The 22,668-nt window shown below is 44.3% G+C and overlaps 1 protein-coding gene across 4 annotated transcripts; it reads right to left on the reverse strand.

Annotated features, from left to right (window-relative positions):
* Window positions 1-1,012: 1,012 nt before the first annotated feature.
* On the reverse strand, window positions 1,013-22,605 carry CD40LG (CD40 ligand). 4 transcript variants are annotated; one of them, XM_072817250.1, is made up of 7 exons: window positions 22,427-22,605; window positions 20,698-20,856; window positions 12,693-12,743; window positions 10,406-10,537; window positions 6,938-6,992; window positions 5,014-5,076; window positions 1,013-2,176 (listed from the first exon to the last, which is right to left on the reverse strand). In XM_072817250.1, the coding sequence occupies exons 3-7, from the start codon at window positions 12,741-12,743 to the stop codon at window positions 1,800-1,802; spliced, it is 678 nt and encodes a 225-aa protein (XP_072673351.1). In that variant the 5' UTR covers window positions 20,698-20,856; window positions 22,427-22,605; the 3' UTR covers window positions 1,013-1,799. The 4 variants fall into 4 exon arrangements, with proteins under 4 accessions (XP_072673351.1, XP_072673352.1, XP_072673350.1 ...); XM_072817251.1 differs by having other exon boundaries at window positions 20,698-20,900; XM_072817249.1 differs by lacking the exon at window positions 20,698-20,856.
* Window positions 22,606-22,668: the final 63 nt, after the last annotated feature.

Below are 22,668 nucleotides of genomic sequence, written 5' to 3' on the forward strand. Positions count from 1 at the left end.
GTGGATTCTCTTCTTTCTGGACTGGGCCAGGCCCTCTTCTCAGGTGGACCTGGGGTCCTGACCTTCCTTAGGGAGCCCCCTACCTATGAGGATGCCGTTACACTGTCTCCTTGCGGCCATGGCTGCTGCCCCGCTTCCTTCAAACGTCCTGTGCAGAGGACAAGGCCGTAGAAGGATCTTTCTCCGGAGGACAAGACAGCAGTGTAGACATATCTGTGAGTCCCTGAATCAACAAATGTCCCCTCTGCCCAAAGTTCTCTCATTGAAGACAGTATGCAGCCAGGTGAGTTCAAGCAGCACAATTTCAGCCCTGTGTTGGAAGTTCATGCTGAAACATCTTCAAAGTCTCTCAGCCCAAAAGGGGCTGTGTGGTCCACAGGAAGGGCAGGGCCAATGGGCAGAGCAGACTCCTCATCGCCCCCACATTCCCCCCTTCCTATTTCTACAGTAATATATTTCTGCTTGAACCTATGGTGTTTGCCTTAAGCAACACTCTACCAGTATAGACGAACCAGCCATTCTGAGTTTCTTCTGTTTCCTGGTCCCTCTATTGGAGGTGACCAAGAATAGGTCTGCTGGCTTTGGTGGAAGAACAGAGGACCAATATTTCTCCCCAGTTCGTCCCAGCTCCATTTCTTTTCACCCCTGAGGTAGAACCACCCAGACAGCTATTAAAAAGGGAAGCCGGTGCTTCTCATTGAACCCTCCCTCCAGCCCCAGCTAGCTGCGATGAATCAAGAACGAAGAGGCGCTATTTAATCCCCTGCAGCCTTTCCAGAGCAGGCAAGAAAGACCCAGATTGCTCTTCCCCAAGGAGCTTCACGTCATCCATCAAATCCTATCACAGGCTGTCAGGAGGGTGCTGTCGCCAAGATACTTGGTGGTGCAAGGAGCTTGAGAACCAAGTTTAGGAACACACCACAAAAGTTGGGAAGAATCCCTCCGAAGGATCCCTCCTCCTCCACCCCCCCTCAACCTGCCCCCAGGGGCTTCAGGTGCTAGATAACAACAATAACGTTAAGGGCGCTTTATTATTCAAAAAATAAATAACAAGATAATCACAAGTTCACTCTGGAAACAATGGAGACTGCAGGTAGGTAGGAGAGATTTCCTTTAAATACAGTCATTTCAGGAGGAGGAGTGGGCAGCCTCTGCTCTCTCCTCCCGCCTACACTGGTGGAGAGGCAACAGGGTTGAAATAAGATAACCGATTAGCAACAGCCTGACTGTGGGGGGAGGGGGGCGGAGGAGGGAGAGAATGAGTGTCAGGGTGGCTGGTGGGGGCAGGGTTTTCCAGTTCTCCGCGCCATCAGACTTTCTGGAGCCTGTCCCCTCCATCGGGGCCCCGGGGACCCCGGGTCAACCGTAACTGACTGTGAGCTGAGGCTCCCTGTTGCCCTTCAGCATCTTCGCGGGGAAATCGAGTACATTCTCCAGTGAAAGACACTGCATGCAAAGAAACAAAACGAAACTGGACTAATTATCTGCCGTTTACTGAGGATTCAATCTGTGCATAATAGTCTCGTCTTTTTCATGGGACTCTCTGGATGTCTGCATCAGTGGGGCGGCTGCTTCCAGAATATCAACTCTTACCGACCGGGGCCTGTTGGCGCTGCCCCCGCCCTGTCATTCCCTTCTTGCAGCCCTCCACGCCTGGGGGTGTATAATAAATAGTTCTCCACGAGGAGGATCCTAGGGTTATAAATAGGCAGTTCAACAGGGGTGGTGGTCTTAACTGCTCGGCCGTATTACGAAGACCACCAACAGGAGCTGAGCTGCAGCCTGTGAGGTGCCAGCACTCAGAGTTTGAGTAAGCCAAAAGACGTGAAGCCGGTCCCGTGGCTCACTTGGCTTGGATCAGTCACGTTGACGAACACCGAAGCACCTGGATGCAATTCAAATACTCCTCCCAAGTGGATGGACTGTTGGCCGCAAGGTTTGGACGAGCCGCGGGAGCTCGCGGCGCGGAGTAAGACTCTCTCCGTTCCACTCGGGGAATGGAGGCATAGGCTGGCGACGAACGGAGCTTGACTCGAAGCTGCCCGATTGGAGCAGAAGGTGACTTGGGCATAGACGTAATAGAGTCCTTGTCTTTTCACGGCCAACTGTTTCCCATTCTCGAGGCTCACCAGGTTGCTGCTTATGGTGTAGTACCCTTTTGGCGCCCACCGCAGAACTGCAAGGAGAGGGGGAAATGCGTGGTGAGACGAAGCGTGCATGGCTCCCATCCCAGCACGACACAGGCCTTAATGGTGGATACTGGCTTCACGCACACAGGACAGTTTGGGGTGCCAAGCATTCTCAAGGGCCCCTCCACCCCTCCGTCTGGCAAATCAGTAGGGGCTGCGCAGTCGGTGAGAGCTGGGTTCCAATCCAGACTTCAGTCACTTAATCTCCCTGGGCTGTTTACCCCCGTCTGTTACCCTCGTCTGTAACACGGGGATAGTATTATTACAGCGTCTTACAGACTCATTTTGAAGGTTAAACACAGCTGCCAGGCACAGTGAGTTTCCTTCCTCCTTTGGAGCCTTTAAAGCCAATTGGTCCTCGAACTTCAAGTGTGAGTGATTTCAAAGTGCCACATCCTACACTATGCACCGTCAAGCATTCACCGTCAAGCTGATGTGAACACTGCTGTCTTGCCTTCCTTGGATTCCAGAGTGGAAGAGTTGCCAGTTCATCTAGCTCAGCCTCCACTGCCGAAAGACCCCATCTCTTCCTACCTGCTCATGCTGTCACAAACCCAGCTGGCCTCCCACAGCAAGGACTAAAATTAGGCAAGGAAGTATGAAAATGAACCTGTCATTTCACAGTGTTTTGATCTTCCATTGTAGTGGGCGCCACCAACTTGAAAGTACCTGTGTTCTTGTGGCTAAACCTGAGTACCCACCAACGGTATGCCATTTTCTCGGCGGAGATGTTGAGTGGGTTCAAAGTACGGTGTGCGCCTGATTTCAAATCTCAGCTCCCACAGCGAGGTAGACTGCTGGGCATGGGGGCTGGGGAGAAGTCAAAGTATCGATCCTTAGCTTCCTTGAGCCCTCTTTTTAAGTTCCTACTTGGCCATCTATCAAGGTATCAGATTCAAGCTGTTAAGACTCCTCTTTTAGTAATAGGGAAGTCATCCTGAGATGTCTCACATTTCTTGGCCCTCCTGGCCACTCCAGAAATGATACTTCCTTATGATGCTTTCATTTTCAGGCCATTTGAGAAGCCAAGGGCAGGTTCTCTCTCTTTTAGTCCACTAAGATTATCTGTCCTAATCTTTTGCTGTGGGGTGCAGGTCAAGCCTGTGGCAGTGTGCCCGGGCAGGGGCAGGGGGTTTGGGACTGGGATGCAGTGAGGAATGTTGCTGTCCTCGCACCTGCGGACCTTCTGTGAGGCGGACTAGGAAATATGCTGGGACCAATATCGATCCTGGGCCCTTTGGCAGAATCTGAGTGCTGTGAAATATATCCAAGGGCAAGGATTTCTGTACAGGTGGCAAAGACCAGTGGGAAGCTACTCTTCTAGGTGGTGTCTCTGTCGCTGTTATGCAATCCAGGTGTGCAAGTGTCATGTGGATGGCCACCCTGGACATGCCAATACAGCTATGATATTCTCCCATTTCTAAGAATGGCTACCCAGCAGGGTTATTATGTATGGTAGGAATAACTGGTATTAATGAAAGGCTTTATGTTACTCTTCTGACATCTAGACTACAGTAAAGGAAGCTAAGTAATGGCACCTTACATTTATCTAGCACATGACAGTAAAAACTTCTTCCACATTAGCTGATTTGACACTGAAAGTCACCCTGTGAAGTCAGTGAGGCAGGAAACAGCAGTAAATGGACTTGCCCAAGATCACTTAGCAAGTGGTAGTCACTGTTCTGGAATCTCGTTTCAAAAACTTCCTATCCAGGGACACCTGAATGGCTCAATGGTTGAGTGTCTGTCTTCGGCTCAGGTCATGATCCGGGGGTCCTGGGATTGAATCCCACATTGGGCCCCCCACAGGGAGCCTGTCTCTCCCTCTGCCTGTATCTCTGACTCTCTCTGTATGTCTCTCAGGACTAAATACATAAAATCTTTAAAAAAAACTTCCTCTCCAGTGCTCTTCCTTCTGTATTATGATCCATGATAACCATTTATGTTACACTCACTGAGAAGCCCATGCCACCTCAGAGATAAGATGGTATCTCCTCTACTCTCTCTTTGTCTGTCTCTATCTCTCTCTTGTTGTGTGTCTCACTCTCATACACACACACTGTTTAGAACTTCTTTCTGGAGCACTGTGCTAAATTTTTCCAAGACTACTCTGATGCCATCAGACTGCATTTATATCGCAAGGGGGTTTCATGCTCGCAGGCATGTTTCCATCCATTTATCAAATTCAACACATTCTCAGGCACCAGCTCTCTCAAGGTATATAGGTTTGGGAAAAAAAGATCTAAGAGCTAGAATGATGGCAGAATGTATATGGAAATAAACTCAGAGTTGAAAAGATTATAGTATGTCGTCTGTTGTTACTTCATTGGAAAATCTAACATCCTGGCACCTATTGATCTTTGCAGAATGATTTTACCTTTAATTTCCCTGAGGTTGGCCCCTGTGAGGCTGGGGTTAATCATACAGGGATTGACAGATGGGAGGAAGTACCCCCTGAGGCCCATTTACACACAGCGAAGAGGGGTTAGCATGAGGGATGCTCCTAGCCAGGAGGTCACTACCTGCCATCTCGTCTATGTTCTCAGACTAATGGTTCCTCCATCCAGCAATTCATCATTTAGAATCGGCCATTGAACAAGAACATAATGAGAACATCAGGATTGCTTCCCACCTCCTTTTGTCCCTTCAAGTCCCATCTGTGCTCCTGAGCTCACTTTGAAGACAAAGGAGAGCATAGGAGAGAGGTATGGGTGGATTGGTAAATTGGACCCCAGAGGAAGAGAGGAACCTGATCATTAGGCTTCATTGCTTCCACATCCCAGCTTTCCCACCTGGGTGACTGACTCAGATGTTTTGGACTTACCGGACGCTGGGTTACTACTAGCCTCACTTATGACATGGGCTGCAATTCGAGGATCCTGATCACCTGAAATGAAACCAGAAGTCAACTGTCAGGCCAAAGCAATACAAAACTTCCCACAGAACTATTTGGTCCGGTTCTACAGCTGTGTAATAGAGACTGGGCTTAAGTAGGCTATGCAAAAGGAAGAGCACAGCGGCCTGAAGTCCCTGTCACAGGGAAAAGCTGGTTTCTAGAATCTAAACACCGAATTGACTATTTTCACTGATCCCATTCTTCTAATGGTTGCTCAGTACTTGACTCCTCTTTACCGGATTGACGCAGGCTAAAACTCTGGTGTTCGTGAAACAGATTTTGAATCTTGCTGTTAGAAACAGCTCCCATCCATTGGGACCCTCACTGGGCCCCAATGTGGCGTTTGCATACCTAGCTGGCATGGTGCCAATTGTGTCTGACATCATCAAGCAACTGGCCAAACTATTGTTCCTAGCTCAAGTTGCTTCTCATGTAAAAATCTTGCTCTTTAATTAGATGTGTTCATATCCCATGTGAGGAGACTGTGTGCAAGTTTCTTTCTTATTTTTGTTCTCCAGGAATGAGCCTGGTGTCAGACACTTTGTAGGTGCCCTGTAAATATTGAATCAAATTGCATGACCAGAATAACCAGTTTTGTTCAGTTGATCCTTTTCCTGAAGACTGGTGGGCAACATCTACATGCACCCCATTTCCTCAAATTTCACTGTAAGTCACAGACAACATGATACCACTCAACACATTTTAAAATCATTCTGAAGACAAAACCTTCATGGAGATCAGATGACCCATGGCATCCAGAGCAATAGTTAAAGCAAGCTCTAAGTACTCTCTTTGCCTTGGAAAATACTATCTGTATCTCTGTATGCATATATTTCTTAGTGTGTACTAATTTGCACAAGCCACAGCATCATTTTCACTGGCATTATGAATAATACTGGTCTCCCAATGATGCCCCATCTCTCCCATGCTCAGCTGTTTGGCTCACTCCCGGCATTATTCTTGTGTTTGGGATGCTAAATTCTAAGAGGAACAGGGAGAAGAAAAGCCTTGGAAGGAGTCATGGGAGGAACAGTGGAAGACACGGGGAGGTTTAGCCTAGAGAAAGGGCCATGATTGCTGCTTTCAACATCTGGACAGCTGCTGTGTAGAAGCATTCTACTTTGCCTAGTATGGCCCCAAAGAGCAGGACTGGGTCCAATGAGTGGAGATTAAAGCAACAAATTTCAACTCCAGAGGAGAAAAGACTTCCCTCTGAGTAGTATAGTAATCTTTTTATAATTATTAGAGCCATTCCAAGATGGACCAGGATGAATAATGAGCTAGAAGGCGCCTAGGCGTGTTAGATCAGAGGCCAGATGGTCAGTGCTGTTAAGGAGATTCGTGCTCTGTGGGTGGCGCTGCATTGGAGAACCCTGCCTTCCAGTCAAGATCCCTTCAAGCCCTGAGATGTTCGAGATGTTCTGACATTAAGAACAGGGCAGAGAATAGAACGTTGTCACACAGAATCATTCCTTGATTGCAGACACTCAACTGGTCATGGTTCCCCACAAAAAAACAATTATCACTGAGCGATGAATGCCAGTGATGACTTTCTTGTCATCTTATCCTCTGTAGGCGGCACCAGGCTGTGGGGTTGCTTTGAGGAAGATACTGAAAATAGTGGCATTTCTTCATAGTTGGTATTGTTAGCATTAAAGGAACACAGCCTGCCTCATAAATGTGTACATATAAAGCCCTTCCAAATCACAGACATTAGAGAAGGTGTCGATTTAGCCATTGTGGTCCTGTTTTATTCCCAAGGCTAAAAGTTCCCTAATTCAACAGCTGGTTTGTTCAGTGTAATCAGCTTTAGGTTTTAAGTATTCAAAAAAATTGATAAATAGCAACCTACCTTTTTGCATTGCAATGTTTTCTTCTTTCTTCATTTCGTTGTTTAGCATTATCTCCTAAAATAAGAATTATTGCAAAAGGTCATTTTGACAGGAAACCTGGGGTTTTAGAGGCATCATTCATTTGGCATCTGTCATGACTCTATTGCCTGTTCCTGGTGGGGATTATCACATGGACTTAGATCCTGTTATTAATTCCATCATAGCGATTGGGAGCCTGTGGCTCTGACAGATGAGCTGACAACCCAGAAAGCCCAGGGGTGAACCTGGAAGCAGAATCTGGACCCTATTATTTCCACTGCAGTGCTCTCCAGACCAGTGGCTGTGATGCTGACCCTTCCTGTGACCCTGGCCTCCTTGCCTTTGACAGGTATTGACAAATAATGTTGAATGAGGAGATGTTTCTACCCTGGTTACCAGCATATAGAATATTACTAAACATAAAGCATGGCATGTATCTATTAAAATAAAACTGGTCTGAAATCTCTTAGGAAATGGTAAGAGTGAGTTTGACCTTGGGAAGAAATTCCGGACTATGAAAAGACCCTCAGACATTTTTTATTGTCAATGGGATGAGGAGATTCTCTCAATGCTGATCGCCTTATGTGGCCTGTATGTATAGAATATCAGCATATAGGAAACACAGGTAATCTCCCAATGATGCTGTTGTTCAAAGGCAAATGCAACACTTTTTAAGTGGTTTCTTTTCACTTAGCAATGGGGGAAGGCTAGAGGTGCTCAAAGAAATTTACAAGCATGGCCATCAACTCAAGTAGGAAGGGAATCATGGGTACAGCTGCCATTTTAAAGATACTGAATACAAGGCCTTGATGGCTTAACTGGCTGGCACGAGGTCAACCAAGGAGTCTGAGGCTGAAGCCAAGAGCAGAAACTCTGATATCACATGCAGAGGCCGGCTTAGCTCACACCATCACTCTGGGCTCTAAGTACGAGGGCAGAGCACAGGAGCATTTTCATATCTGATAATCAGTCTTGGGCACCTTTCCATTACTGGACTCAATTTTCTACAGGGCCTTTCCTTTCGTCCTTCCCCAGGAGGAATCAGTGTTGGGACTGTTGAGCGTCCTGTTGTAGGCTCAGCTAGATTGCCAGATGGGAAGATGTAAGTCACAGAGCCCTAACGGGGAGCCTGTGCCTCAAAATGCTCACAGGGGCCACAGGGCTTCAACTTTCCACTTGAGCTAAAGTGTGGCGCTGAGAAAGTGCAGGGACAGGAAAATGTTTGTGAGACAGCCAGTAAACAAATGAGTATTTAGTGTCTTTTAAAAAATGGAGTGTGATGATCAAGGTTGAGATACTTTTAGGCTACGTGGTTTGCGCTGGTGTCAGGGCTTGGCCAAGATGAAAACGTGAAGTCAGCAAAGTCTTTTATGCACCCAGCCTTGCCTTTCTGTGAACTTTCCCTCAGCCACACTCCCCAGAGGCTTTTTTCTCCCCCTTGCTTCACTCTCCACCTTGACTAGAAGACTTCTTAAAGTTTACTTCCAGAAAATCTCAGATTAGTTATTTCTCTCTTACTGGGAAGTCTACATGAAAGGTATGGACAGGTGGACACTGACCTTGGAAAGGAAATGCTTTGACACCCCCCCCCCATCAAAGACCGCTCAGGCCTCGGTGGGCAGACAACCCTGGAACTGACCAGTCTAGCGGGGTAGGGAGAGTAGTATGTTTTACTATGAAATTACACTATTTAAGACGCTGCCTGAAGTTACCCAAGCATAAGCCCATCTTCCCCTCCAAGTGACAGCTTGGTGTTACCTGCCTCAGGAGCTAATGAGTTACTCCTCACCAGAGCAGTCCAAACAGAGCTTGGTAACCACTTGGTAGGGATTTTGGGAAGTTCAGGGTTGATCATTGGATCTGGTGACTTCTAAGACCCCTTCAAGTCCTATGATTTGGAACCCCCAAATTCCAACCTTTCGTTGCCCTGGACCAGTCAGACCGCGAAGCCCAGAAAGAAAGCCTGCTAACACTCACTAGGAATATTAATATCCAATTTGGGGTTACTCTGTAGGTGGCCAGTTTGATTTCTTTTTAAAAGTCCAAAATATTGTTTAGAATGAGAAATTTGGGAGAATGGCATTGGAAAGGGAAACAGTGTTTGGGAGAGGACTGGGTGGCCAGAAGACATTTTGTTTAACTACCATGTGTGTCATAGGGCCACATGGCACCAACTAGGATCCCGCCCCTGTGGCAGTAGAGGCCAGGGGCTTCCTCTGCCATTCATGAGGAGCCCTGCTTCACATGCCTGAGACAGGCTGCCTTTCTAGAATAGGAAACTTTGAAGCTGTTTTCCTTGCTCCTACCCTGGGTCGCTGATTTGAGAAATTCTACATGTCTGCCCGGAAATAAAACCATTAGAAATGGGCCATTGAACTGTAAAACTCTCAGAAAGAAAGGGAGAGGAGGGGAAAAAGCAAAGGTGCTCTCACTGCCTTGGAGGGAATGCAAGGTTGGTCACATAATTACAGAATGTCAGAGTGGGTCATCTCAGCCCTCTCATTTGTAGATGACAAAACAGGCCAAGGGAGGTGAAGCCATTTGCCCAAGGTCGCACGGCCAAGCCTATTAAATATCCAATAAATATCTGGATTATGAACTGCTGTTCTGAAAGTGGCTGTCTTCACATTTAAATTTGCAACACCTCCCAACACCCTATAGTACCAGCCAGAATCCTCAGAGAACCAGAGAAACTCAAACCATTTCTAAGCCTAGCCAATAAAGAGGGAGTCTTCATCTAAAAACCTAGATTAGCGTAAAGAACACAAAAGGCAGCCATAGATTGGGGCTGCATTCTGATTCCTGGAGATGATGCAGGAATAGGCTCAGAAAAAAAGATCTTAAACCCTTTACTCCTGGGTTAAATATCATACATTATTTATATGCAAGAGCTAACTGCCCTTGGTTTATCCAGATACCTGCTTCCACCCACCCCCACCAGCTTGGCACAGAGCTGCCTTCTCTTCGGGACCCCAAAGTGAGCTGAGGGCCGAGGGTATTCTACTCAGCATCTGAGAGGGGAAACAAACAGGAAGACTTTTTGATGTTTTGCTTCAGGAGAAAGCTTCTAGACTCCCTCTCTGTGATGATGGAATTCATGTGGTAAGGGCATCCTCAGTAAACATTCTAAGACTTCTTGTTGTCAGTACCTATGACAGGCCCCAGTGACAGCAGTGACTGCACTGGGTCCTCTGTCCACCTCTGGTCTTAACAGACCCTAGAGTGGACTGGCTTCATGTGGGGTCTGGTCTGAGTGGCACCGAGAAAGTCCACTCCCCCAACCCCCCACAACCTCTCCTCACAATAAAAGGAAGAGATCTCACTTTCATATGTATGCACATATGTATGTATGTCTATACAACTTCTACACTTTCAGGTTGCCATTTCCCGACCTAGCAAAAGCAGTAAAAGTTTTCAATGACCCTTTAATTAACAGCTGAGCTCCTTACCTTGAGAAAGGCTTCAAATTGGCTTTTAATTTCCTCACAGTTCAGTAAGGACAAGGACCCCTCCCCTTTGTTGCATTTCTGTAACGTTTTCATGAACACAAAATCTTCATAAAGATTCCTTTCATCTTCTATCTATTTGAGAAATAACAGGGACATGAGAAACATAATTCTGGAGAATATGGCTAATGATGTCTGCCTCTACAATTACTTCCACAGCATCAGTAATAGGAGGAGGGCTTTGCAGATATAAATGGGGAATAAAAGTCATTATACCAGATTACTGTTATTTGGTATTAGCTGTTAAAAAATTGACAAAAGCCAGCAACTATAACGTCACATTAACCAAAACTCTAGGTAGAAATCACAGCCATTCTAATAAAATTCCATTACACAGTGTACATTTTGTCCATGTATTATAGCAGCAATATTCTAGAATGATCATATTCCTCATTGCTCTAGTAATGATTGGTCATTGTGAACCCAGTGTATAAAATCATTTTCTGCTGAGCTCGTTTGCCCACCTCATCTTACTTTGTGCTGCAGTGCTTTATAAAAAGAAGTGAATTTGCAATGTGTGTCAATTAACTTGAGTTTCTAATTACATCACTCTTTTTAACTTTAGTATTTGTGGAAAACATTTGCATTTTTAAGGAAATCATCTTTCTTTCCCAGAGCTAACAAGATATTTTAGTTGCCAATGTCTTAGAATAATTAAATGTATGGAATTCACTTGTATAATCAACTGATTCCGTACCACTTTCTTGTTTTAAAATTCAATTTTTAGATTCAAAACAAGATCCAATTAGCCAGCGGCTTCCATTATTATCAAGAATGGGGCACATGGGTGGCTCAGGGGCACATGGGTGGCTCAGCAGTTGAGTATCTGCCTTTGGCTCAGGTTGAGATCCTCAGGATCTGGGATGGAGTCCCGAATCGGGATCCCCACAGGGAGCCTGCTTCTCCCTCTGCCTATGTCTCTGCTCTCTCTCTTATGAATAAATAAATAAAATCTTTAAAAAAAATAAAAGAGCACACCTCAATGCTTTGGTAAATTTGGTCAATGCCTTCCCCCATAGAGGCCAGGCTTGGGTCCAGGCATTTGATTGACAGAGCCCACCAGGCCAAACACAAACAACCAGGCCCAGAACCCCTCTCTTTACTCAACTAAAATGTGAGTTACCCAGTGAGTTGCCTCAACCATCACTGTCTCTCCTTATCCTGATGAAAAACATCCTGGCCTTCATTCTAGGATGGGATCTCAATAGAGGGCATTCAAACATCCCTGAGAAAATGTGGTCTCCAGATGCTGTACATCCACAATTCCCACATCCAGAGTTAGGGGAACAGCCAGATAATTCATCAAATTTCTCCTTTTCATCTGTGCTTGGGTTTCTGTCGGTACAGCCAATAATGCCCCTCAGTGGAAGTGGGTTAAGGCATTGAAACAGGACAAATCCTAACAGTTATTTTTTCCTAAGAATGCAAAAGTACTGAATAATCTACTCTACTGTTTTGTTCCCCTATGTCCCGCCACTTAAGAATGTAAAACATCTCAGAAGGCAACTGAGCAGCTTGCAACTAAAATCAGTGTTTGAAGAATTATAGAGAGAATGCCCTCTTTTACTCTAAGACAGCAAATTCCAGACTTATTTATCCATGTCTATGCTAATCTAAAATGCTATGAAGTTTCAGATCAAAGTCATACTCTCCTTCTCTAGTTAGCAATTAAAAAAAAGGTTGTCTCCATCAAAAAAAAACACAAATTTTTAAGCAAAACTTTAGCAAATAATTATAGAGAGAATGCCCCTTTTACTCTAAGATGGCAAATTCCAGACTTATCTGCATCTGTGCTAATCTAAAACACTATAAAGCTTCAGATCAAAGTCATATTCTCCTTCTCTAGTATTTACTTTGTGCCGGGCTCTGTTCTAAGCTTGCTACAAGGCTAAATTAATGTCATCTACCAGGTGGGTACTATTACCTTCCCCGTTTCTCAAATGTGGAAACTGAGGCACAGAAATATAAAATAACTTGCCCAGGATCGCAGAGCTGATAGGAGCCAGAGTCAAGATTTGAACGTAGGCAGTCTGACTCCAGAGCCCAAGCTCTCGACCAGAGACAAGAATAGGACATCTTACCAACTAGATGGCAAACATAATGCCACAAGACCTTTTTAGCCATTTGGCTTCCTACCATTGTCCATCATCTGGGTAGAACTAAAACCAGTCAACCTGCAAATCAATGAAGACCCCAACTTTCATTAATAAGGACTCTTGGTTCATCTTACCTTGTCCAATCTTCTGTGAAGATATACAGCAAAGAGTGCCGATCCAATCATCTGGGTGATGAGAAAAACAGTAAGCAAATACATAAAAATTTTCATACTGACGGGTGGTCCAGTGGCCACAGATCGGGGAGCAGTTTGGCTATATGTTTCGATCATGCTGTGTTAGAGTTGAAATGATATCTTCAGACCGAGAAGGTGGCAGAGGCAGCATGAAAACACTGTCAAAGTGGCCACCTTACTCAGGATTAGTTAAGAGCGCACAATCGTTGCAGCCCACACTTCCTGGAAAATGTGCTTCGTAGTCTTCTCTCCCAGCAAAAAAAGTTACGTAAAGGTTTTTTTTTTTTTTTTTTTTTTTTAATTATACCCATATCATTCACTTCCAGGCTTTCCCTTTTGTTAGTAAAGAAGAAACAAGTTTCTTCTTCCATACATTCATTCTTGCCTTGAAATGTCATAGACTTCTTAACAGACAATGGCAGTATTTTCCTATCGCTAGCTTTCTGGGTTCACCAATTTCAAGGAAAGTGACAAATTTGTCCACTAGCAACAGACTTATTTCAATTTCAATCTTACTAATACAAACCGGGAACCTGGCATATGGGGAAAGAAACATGTCAACAAAAGTTTGGATTGATTTGATGACTGATATACCCCTGGCTAATGGCTTCTCAACACTTCTTTAATCTGAAAATCCAAAGAAATCCCAGCACTTTTCAAGTCTACATGGCATGAAGCAAAAAGGAGTGCTGACAGTTATTTTTTTTAATTTAGCTGGAAAAGGTAATTCAAGAAAAAGAAATTTCTCAAAGGCCGAGAGGAGTGAGGTCTTAAAGGAAATTGGTCCAAAACTCTGGGATCAGGAGGTTAAAGTTGGAATCTTCACTTGACTTAGCCCAATTGCTTGTCTACACTGTTCCAGTCTGTCAGATAATTGCTGATGCTGATGTAATGGATCAGAATAGAGAACATATGCTCCGGTTAAGAGACCTGAATTCTAGTCCTTGCTCTATCAACAAATCACTATGGACCTCAGATGAATCACTTTACCTCTCTGGGTCTTGGTTTCCCCATATCCAAAAGGGGCAGTTGCACCTGCCTTGCCTATCTTATAGGCTGCTGCAAAGATCAAATAAAAATGTGTACGAAAGATCTTTGAGACGTGTTAAGTGACAGACAACTCATTCTGAATTTGGGGGAATTTGTTTAGCTGAAGATAATGAGTTTTCCAAATAATCACCACCTCATTACATACTAGTAAAAAAAACAAAAGAACAATAACAACATCAAAAACACCTAAAGTTTTGACAATGAATTGAATCACTGAGGTATGTGGATTATGCATTTCTCAATGTCTTCTGTATCATTTTATCAGATTGCCTTTGAAACAAAAGCAACTGTGGAAATCCCTACCCCACATCCCAACCTGGTCTAGAAACCATGATAAGATCACTTTGGTGATTCCTATAAAATTGTTTTGAGAGACAAATAGGAAATGTAACAAAGTGCTCTTGTAGGCACACTATCTGTATTGTTAGCACCTGCTCTCTTCCCCTCCCACGCGCCAGCATCCTGTCCTGGGCTCAGAGCTGTGTAGCTTTTCACTACATCTGCCAAGTAGGTAGCTTCCACGCACGTGATAAACTTTCATTAGTCAAGTCAGAGGCTTCGGTTCCTAGACAAGTAACCCGAGTTGAACTGAAGGAAAATAATCATGAGATCCAGAATGGGCTTTAGGACTTCTCCAAAGCCCCTGTTTCATACAATTACAGAATGCCAGAAGCGCAAGGGCCCTGCCAAGATCAGCTTGGCCAAATGCCGAGAGGGAGGACGCTCAAGGCACTGCCATAGAGATGTAAGCAATGTCAGGATTTGCTCACATGATCGCCTTCCAGAAAGAGTTGCTGTCCAATCTCCCTGCCTCCCACTTCCCCAGCTTCAGCCTTCTGCAATATGACTTCGGCCCCAGTATTCCCCCGGAACTGTTCCCACCATTATTAGCACAATAGTTTTGGCTGAATACTTTTTATGGTTCATTTTTAATGACCTTTCTATCCGTCCATTAACCTATGATTCTATTGTCACCCTTCTGAAAGCTTGTCCCCCTAGACTCTCAGAATACTTCTTTGTGTGACTCCCTTTTTACTCTGTTCCCCTTAAAACTTTGGTATTCCTCATCCTCATTCTCCCCTCCTCTTTTCTCTTTCCCCGCCCCTCCCCTCTCCCCTTCCTCATTCTACACGTTTTCCTTGGGTGATTCCCATCCACTGTCATGGTTTTCACTATCACCTTCATTGTGATAAATCCAAAATCTATAACTACAACCTTGAAATTCAGTTTTGTAAGTATAGGTACCTCTGAACATTTCCACTTGGTTCTCCCAAAGCCACCTCCTATTTGCATGTCCTATACTTAACTCCACTTCCAACCCAGACCTGTTCTCCCTCAGGGTGCTTCCTATCTCAGGATACAGTGCTACTATATCCACCTAATTGCCCAGGTCAGAGACCAGGGAACTGTCCATGATTCCTCCCTCTCTCTTGCCCAGATTCCTCCCCAATTCCAGTGGCTTCTTCTTCCCCAAAGCTTCTTGACTGCCACCACTTTTTTTCTGCCAATATCAGAGAAGGCCCATGTCCCCTCTCTCCTAGATTACTGATTTGTACTCTTCTAATTTATCTCCTTGCTTCCCTTGCTGCCCTACCCTATCTACCCTTCATACTGCTGGAAGAATGTTAATTCTAAATCTTATAAGTGACCGTATTATCTAATCTGACTTGACCCCCTAAGATTCTGCATCAGATGCAGGGAAACAGAATGATGGAGTGCCCTGGTGTGTTCAACATGAATGGGATTAACTCCAGAAGAGCCCACTTGCACTTCAATCCTTGAAGCCTCCTCTTTCTTCCATCCTTCTTGTGCCTGGTCCTCTACAACAATTGGCTACCTTTCCAACTTCCAAACTTGAGCTCTATTTTCTGATTTCTGATTCTTGATCAAAAATCCTTTGTGTTGGGATGTCCCGTACCTGTCTCTCCTCCAAGAAGGAGTGGCCTTGGCCCTGGTGTTGGGTCCCCTTTAAAAATCCTCAGCTGCTTAATGCATCCAAAAGTGATTCTTAACCTTAGTTTCCAAGAAATCTATGGGTCTATGGAGTGCACAAAAGTGCCTGTAGCCAAAGTCAAATATTGACCATCTTTCTCTTAGTTCACAGAAAGAATAAAGCTAATGCATTGCATTGTTTCATTTTTCAGTTTTTCTTATGCAAAATTTTCTTAAATCTCTGTTATCCTTTTTTACTACCACTTTCCTGCTAGCCAGTGACTGAATTGCAACAAATAAGTATGAAGGGGAAAGTTAAAAAACCAATGGATCATACTTCAACAGTTTGTTTTTGGTGTGACTATGCTTGTGGTTGTGATTTTATATTGATAACCTAGAACACAGTCATAGTTTCTGCTAGGAAAATTATTTCCAGTACATACGAAAGAGTTAAATATATCAGCATTTTGTTTGTTCTACAAACGGCCTCACAGACTCTTTTCCCTGAACATGTCTGGAAAACCCTAGCCTAGAGCACAGCATCTCAATTCTTAGCACAGAATGTGATCTGCCCCTTGCCCACCTTTCTGTCTTCATCTCTTGTAACTTGCTCCCACTCAACCCTGAGCATCAGCCATATCAAGCTAGGTCAATTCCTAAATGTGCTGTGCTTAGTCAAACTGTTCCCCATGAACATGCTGACTCCCTCCACCCTTAGTCATTAAGGTTGATGAAGAGATCACCCCCTCTGAAACATCCCCTCCCAGCAGACAAGGTGGGAGGCTTAATCCACATGAATCCATCTTCTGTACTTCATCTACCCTAGCATTTGCCACATTATCTCATAATTGACTTGTTTGATTTTCCTACCATTAGCTTGTAGAGGAAAGGGACAATCAGAAAAAAAACCCCACCTCAGAATCCTTGCTTCCTGACATTTTGTAAGGAATTAGTAAATCTCGGCCAATTTAGTAAATTTTAAGAGGATGGAAAGGAGAACTATACAACATTCTAATCTGATACAATGGCACTGGCTGGGCTCTCTGGTGATACAAATGAGAATATATTTGTTTTGAGTTTGCTTCTTTTCCTCTAATTGTCTTTGTCTCCTCTGGGGTCAGTTCCATTTGTTTATGGGATCAGTTCCATTTGTTTATGTTGGTCCTTTTCTTTCATGTTGATAGTCTTCCTCAAATATCTGATGACCCTTTATTGTCTGGTCATATTTATGAATGAAAAACTATGTGCGTTTTTATGGGTAGATAGCATGGATTTCCTCTGCAATTGCACTGATCTGTTTCCCCCCACAAACACTTCTCCGGAATGGGAGGGCTGACTGTGGGTTCTGTTTCAGTGGGTAGAGCCTGTCAACAGGCAGGCTTCCCTTTAGGTTATGTGGGTGGAGAGGCAGGAAGGCCTGGGACCCCCACAACTGATAAAGCAAGGAGGGCTTTTCTCTGGGGGGTGAAGACCTTAAGAGGGTTTCACTCTTGACTGAGCTGGTTTTCCTTTTGTTTTCTTTTTTCTATCTTTTGCAAAGGTCTTAGCACTCTCCCTAGAGCCCTCCTCTGGCAACTCAGCCTGAGGGCCTAGGGAGGCCTTATGCTGCTGCTGCTGCTGACAAAGCGCTCTTGGGTGGGGGGAGAGAAGAGAGCCCACCTGTCCCAGCTGCTTTACTGCAGCTCTTCAATAAGTTATCACAATGATTCCTTCTCAGCCTACCCCTGCTCTCTGCATTCATTGTCTCTGAGATTGGTGTCCCCTTGGGAAAACCCACTCTTACCTCTTGAGTACCTGAATTGCAATGCTTTCTACTTGGATTTCTCTTCTAGTCCAAATTCATTGTCTTCCTTACTTGAGGGTATCACTCAAAATTTATTTCACACTGATGTTACCTTTTTTTGTTTCCCATAGTTGTTGTGATTTCACTCTTTTTACGTTTATTCTTGGCCAAATAATATATTCACATGGTTAAAAAGGTAAATGATGGGGTACCTGGGTGGCTCAGTGGTTGAGCATCTGCCTTTGGCTCAGGTTGACCACAGATCCTGGGGTCCTGGGATCGAGTCCCAGTTTAGGCTCCCCGCAGGGAGCCTGCTTCTCCCTCTGCTTATGTCTCTGCCGCTCTCTCTATGTCTCTCATGAACAAATAAATAAAATATTTTTTAAAAGGTAAGTGATATAAAGTAATGTGCAGTGTAAAGTCATCTTTCCACCTCTTTCTCCCAGTTCTCCATTGTCAACCAATGTTAGTTTCTCACATATCTTCCAGAGTTGCTTCTCTATGCATTCAAGCAAGTACATAGATATTCTCTTTCACCTTTATTTACACACAGTAGTATTTAATACTCTATTCTGCAACTTTGTTTTTTCATTTAACAATATATTTTGGAGATTATCCCATGTCAGCAAAGTGCTTCTTTATTCTTTTTTTACAACTGCATAATATTCCATTGTATAATGACATACCACAATTTATTTAACTAGTTCCCTATTGATAAACATTTAAGTTAGGTCTTATGATATTGAACAATGCTGCCACAGGGGTGCCTGGATGGCTCAGTCAGTTGAGAACCTGACTCTTGGTTTCCACTCAGGTCATGATCTCATGGGTCAGGAGGTTGAGCTCCCAGTCCGGGTCCAAGCTCAGTGGGCAGTCGGCTTGAAGTTCTCCCCCTCTGCCCCTCCCTCAACTTGCACACACAGACTCTCTCTCTCTCTCAAACAAATAAATAAATATTTTTAAAAAGTAATAAACAATGCTGCAACATAAAACCCTGTACTGATTCATTTTTTAAAGTTTCTTTTCAGACATTTCTGTGAGATTTGGAAGGCAAAAAAAAAAAATCACATATTTTTTTAAAAACATTGAACAATAAACATGTTAACCTAAACAAGCACATCACACTCAAAGGAAGATAATTTAAAAGTTATTGTTTATTTTCTATTAGTCAACAGACAATAAAAATCTCCATTATCAATGCATAATAAATTATTTGTTATACACTCTCTTCAAAGCCAGATATTGCATTTTAAATTTTTTTTAATTTTTATTTATTTATGATAGTCACAGAGAGAGAAAGAGAGAGAGGCAGAGACATAGGCAGAGGGAGAAGCAGGCTCCATGCACCGGAAGCCCGATGTGGGATTCGATCCCGGGTCTCCAGGATCGCGCCCTGGGCCAAAGGCAGGCGCCAAACCGCTGCGCCACCCAGGGATCCCCAGATATTGCATTTTAAAGCTTCCAACGCAAAATTTCTATCCAGCCTTGAGAATTTTTTTGGCCCCATGAATGATTCTCCACGTAGATCTGCAGCAAAAAGCCAAATATGAGATGCTCTCTGGTGCCTCCATCCACAATACTGCCCTTGTTAGCTAGATTGGTAAGAAGCAATTACAGGAGACATTTCTCTCAACCAGTTCATTTGCTCAGATCAACATTCACTGAGTGCCTACTGTGGCCTGGGTGCTGAGCTGGATGCTGGGGATACAAAGATAAAGACAATAGTCCCTTCCTTGCCAGGAGCTCCCAGTTCAGAGCAAACAACTAATATACAAGCAAACAAACATAAAACAATGTGACAAATGCCCCAGTAGAGATGCATACAGACTGCTGTGGGAACAGTAAGGAGGAGTACCTATGCAGCAGGTGGCTGGGATAGAAAGAATATCAGGGAAGGCTCCCTAGAAGAAGAGATACGTGTCATAACTTTGAATCCTGGCTTCTAGCACTCCACTGACAAATCCCACATTCAGTGCCAATCTACTGTCCTTGGCTTTTCTTTTTTTTTTTCTTTAAGTTTCAGTTTATTTTATTTTTTATTTATGATAGTCACACACAGAGAGAGAGAGAGAGAGAGAGAGGCAGAGACATAGGCAGAGGGAGAAGCAGGCTCCATGCACCGGGAGCCCGACATGGGATTCGATCCCAGGTCTCCAGGATCGCGCCCTGGGCCAAAGGCAGGCGCCAAACCGCTGCGCCACCCAGGGATCCCGTCCTTGGCTTTTCTAGTCCAGAATCTTCCATCCCTTTTCATTCTGTAGTAATCTTCTAGTTGACTGTACTGACTCTAACACGGAGGAGTAAGGTAGGAGGGGGTTGGGGATAATCATCTCCAGCATAAACGAATGACATTGAGGACAAGGATGTTTGGAATGTTGGCCTGGTTTTAGGTATTAGTTTTGCTAGTTTTTTGTGACCAGAATCCTCAATCTCTGTTACTACTAGCTGCCTACCTCCATCCTAGATCCCCAAAGTGAATTTTGTTGGCAAATATTCACTCGTTGTTTCTGACTTTTGGGCATTCTGCCTCCACTCCCCATTAGTGTAAGAAAAATACAGCTGTATTTATCTATATACTTAGATTAACACTGATTACCACTGGGAAGTAGAACTGGGGGATGGGGAGGCAAATCTTACTTTTTGCCCTATACCCTCTCCACTTTTTGCACTATTTTTAACAGTGAACATATTTTACTTTTATCATGATTTATTCTTTAATAAACTTTTATTGACAAAAACGTTTACAAACAGAAAAATGCACAAATCATAAGCTTAATGAATATTCATAAAGAAAACATATCCATTGTAATCATCACCCAGATGGAGACATTCACAGTGCCTCTGAAGCCCCCCACTTGTCTTCTCCCAGTCATCTCTACTCACAAAGGTAACCACTATTCTGCCTTCTATCACCAAAGATCATTCTGACTGGAAGTTCCAGTTGCTACTTATCCTCACTAGCTCTTGGTATCATCTGTATTGTTTATCTCGGCCATTCTAATAGATCTATAATATAACCTCATTATAATTTTGATCTGTATTTCCCTAATGGTTAATGATGTTGAACATCTTTGCATATATTCATTTGCTACCAATATGTGCTCTTTGTTGCTAACATTTTTCAAAAATATAGAACACGATCATTTAAAACAATTGCTTGAAAATTATAATGCCACTTACCTGACCAGGGAAGAGTCTTTGAGTGTAACAATCCTTCTGAGAGGCAGATTAGGGTGGTGGAAATAGCCAGAATTTGGTAGCCGACATTCCAGACTATTCTACTTGCTGTGGGATCTTAGGTGAACTATTTAACCATTTTTTGTGCCATAGTTGCTTTGTCTATAAAGTAGAGATAAGAATAGTTCCTGCTGCATTGGGTTGTCCTGAGTATCAATGAGAAAATTATATAAGGCAATATGCTCCATGCCTGAGAGGGGAAATGTTCATCAGTGTTCTCTCTACCTGTCTAGCCAAACCTGGAGACCAGGGGAGGGAAGTTCATTCTTGAGGCAGTCAGCAGCTTAGTATATGAGGGAGACTGGGTGAGTGATTCCTCTATTTCTGGCTCTAAAGATTAAACACTCCAAAGTTGTTTTCTGGATGCAGAATTCTGTCCCCTCACTCACTGCTGTGCTCCCCACCCCCCAAGCAGCTGGAACATCCTACTTTGAGGAAAACTCTAGGAGAAATTTCTGGTCACAAACAACTGGGTTCTTAGATGCTGCTGGACCCCTTTTATGTGTGTCCTAACACCTCCTGCTGTGTGTCTAGCAGAAAGACACGAATCCCACAGCATCTTTCTGTATAATTCCCAAAGGTTTTCCCATTGATGCCTTCTATGGCAAGATGGCTTGAGATGCCTTGTGGCTAACAGCATGTAGTCAACATCTATGTAGCAAATATTTGCCCAGCGCTTAGCAAGCACTAGTCTCTCTGATAGGTCTGAGGAACCAAAATGAAGAAGAAAGGACTGCTAGTTAAGGAGACAGGAAAATGTCACAGTAGGGCAAGTAGATAGGGTTGGCGGAGCATGGAGGTAGAGAGTGGAGTATGAGAGGGTCTGAGAGGGCTCCTGGAGGAGGGAAGGTTAGAGCCCTGAGATAATTGTCTGGGTGAGAGAGGAATGCACTCCAGGTACAGGAAATAGCACATGCAAAGACCCAGAGAGTGAGATGCTTTCTCCTCTTGAGGCTGCATGTTTGGGACCAAAGCCTTGCTCTGGGATCTGCACAGCACCCAACTTCTTCCAATGGGCCCTTAAGGTGGAACACAGAATACTGAGTCTTGATAGTACAAAAATCCCCTTTGTTCCAGACTGAGCATCTCAGGGATCAGGTGCTCTACAGGGAGGTATTATTATTATTGGCACCCATTTTCCTTCAGAAATCAGATTGATATGAGTGAACATCTGTGTGGTTGTAGCCCATTTTCAGCCTCCCTCGTTCCAGTCTTAGCCTGCCTTCTGCACCTCCCCTAGAGCTCCAGAACTCTGGTAGCCTGGCCCCTAGCGCCTATGCACCAAGACCCCAACACACAGCCTTTCCTTGGGCCCTTCTTATCTACCCTTATCCAATCCTTCTTCTTGACTTCACAAGTTCAGGGTTCCTTCCCATCTCTTTCACTCTGTCTCTCCCCAACTTCTAACTATAATTGTTCAGGCTGCCCTCTTTAGTTCTGACCCTAGGATTGAGCAGTCTTGTCTCTCATCCTTCCTGTGTTTCACTCCTGGGACTGTTTCTGAAAGAGCACTTCTGCTCCTAAACCGGTTCCTCCATAACCTCACAGGAGACTGTCTTCTTAGCAGAGACATTACTCAGAGGATCTCTAGTTCTCCCACGGGATTTCCTGGGGCCAGCCCCCTGTTTTCATAAGTGGGGAAATTGAGGCTCGAGGAAAGGGGATGACTTACCGAAGTCATGTTTGTAGCAAGTTAGTGGTAGAGACTAGCCCAGGCCACCAAACTTCCAGCCAATGCTCTTTCCTGGGGAATCAGACTGCTCCTCGCAAGGCTCAGATCTTCTAGCCGGCATCGGCTCCCACCCACTGAGCGCACAGTGCACCATCTCTGTTAGCACTTCCTTCCTAAGTCAGTTCATTAAGACTGCAGCTGGCCGGTCCAGGCTTCTGACTCAGCAGCTTAGCAATGAACAT

Source organism: Canis lupus, chromosome X, assembly GCF_048164855.1.
Source record: "Canis lupus baileyi chromosome X, mCanLup2.hap1, whole genome shotgun sequence".
NCBI classification, from domain to species: domain Eukaryota; kingdom Metazoa; phylum Chordata; class Mammalia; order Carnivora; family Canidae; genus Canis; species Canis lupus.

Excerpts from the sequence above, each read along its gene's own strand:
- CD40LG (XM_072817248.1), bottom strand. The coding sequence starts at position 12,848 with ATGATCGAAACATATAGCCAAACTGCTCCCCGATCTGTGGCCACTGGA. Across the intron at positions 10,538-12,692 it reads TTCACAGAAGATTGGACAAG|ATAGAAGATGAAAGGAATCT; the intron begins GTAAGATGAACC and ends TTTCTCAAATAG. Across the intron at positions 5,077-6,937 it reads AAACATTGCAATGCAAAAAG|GTGATCAGGATCCTCGAATT; the intron begins GTAGGTTGCTAT and ends GTTTCATTTCAG.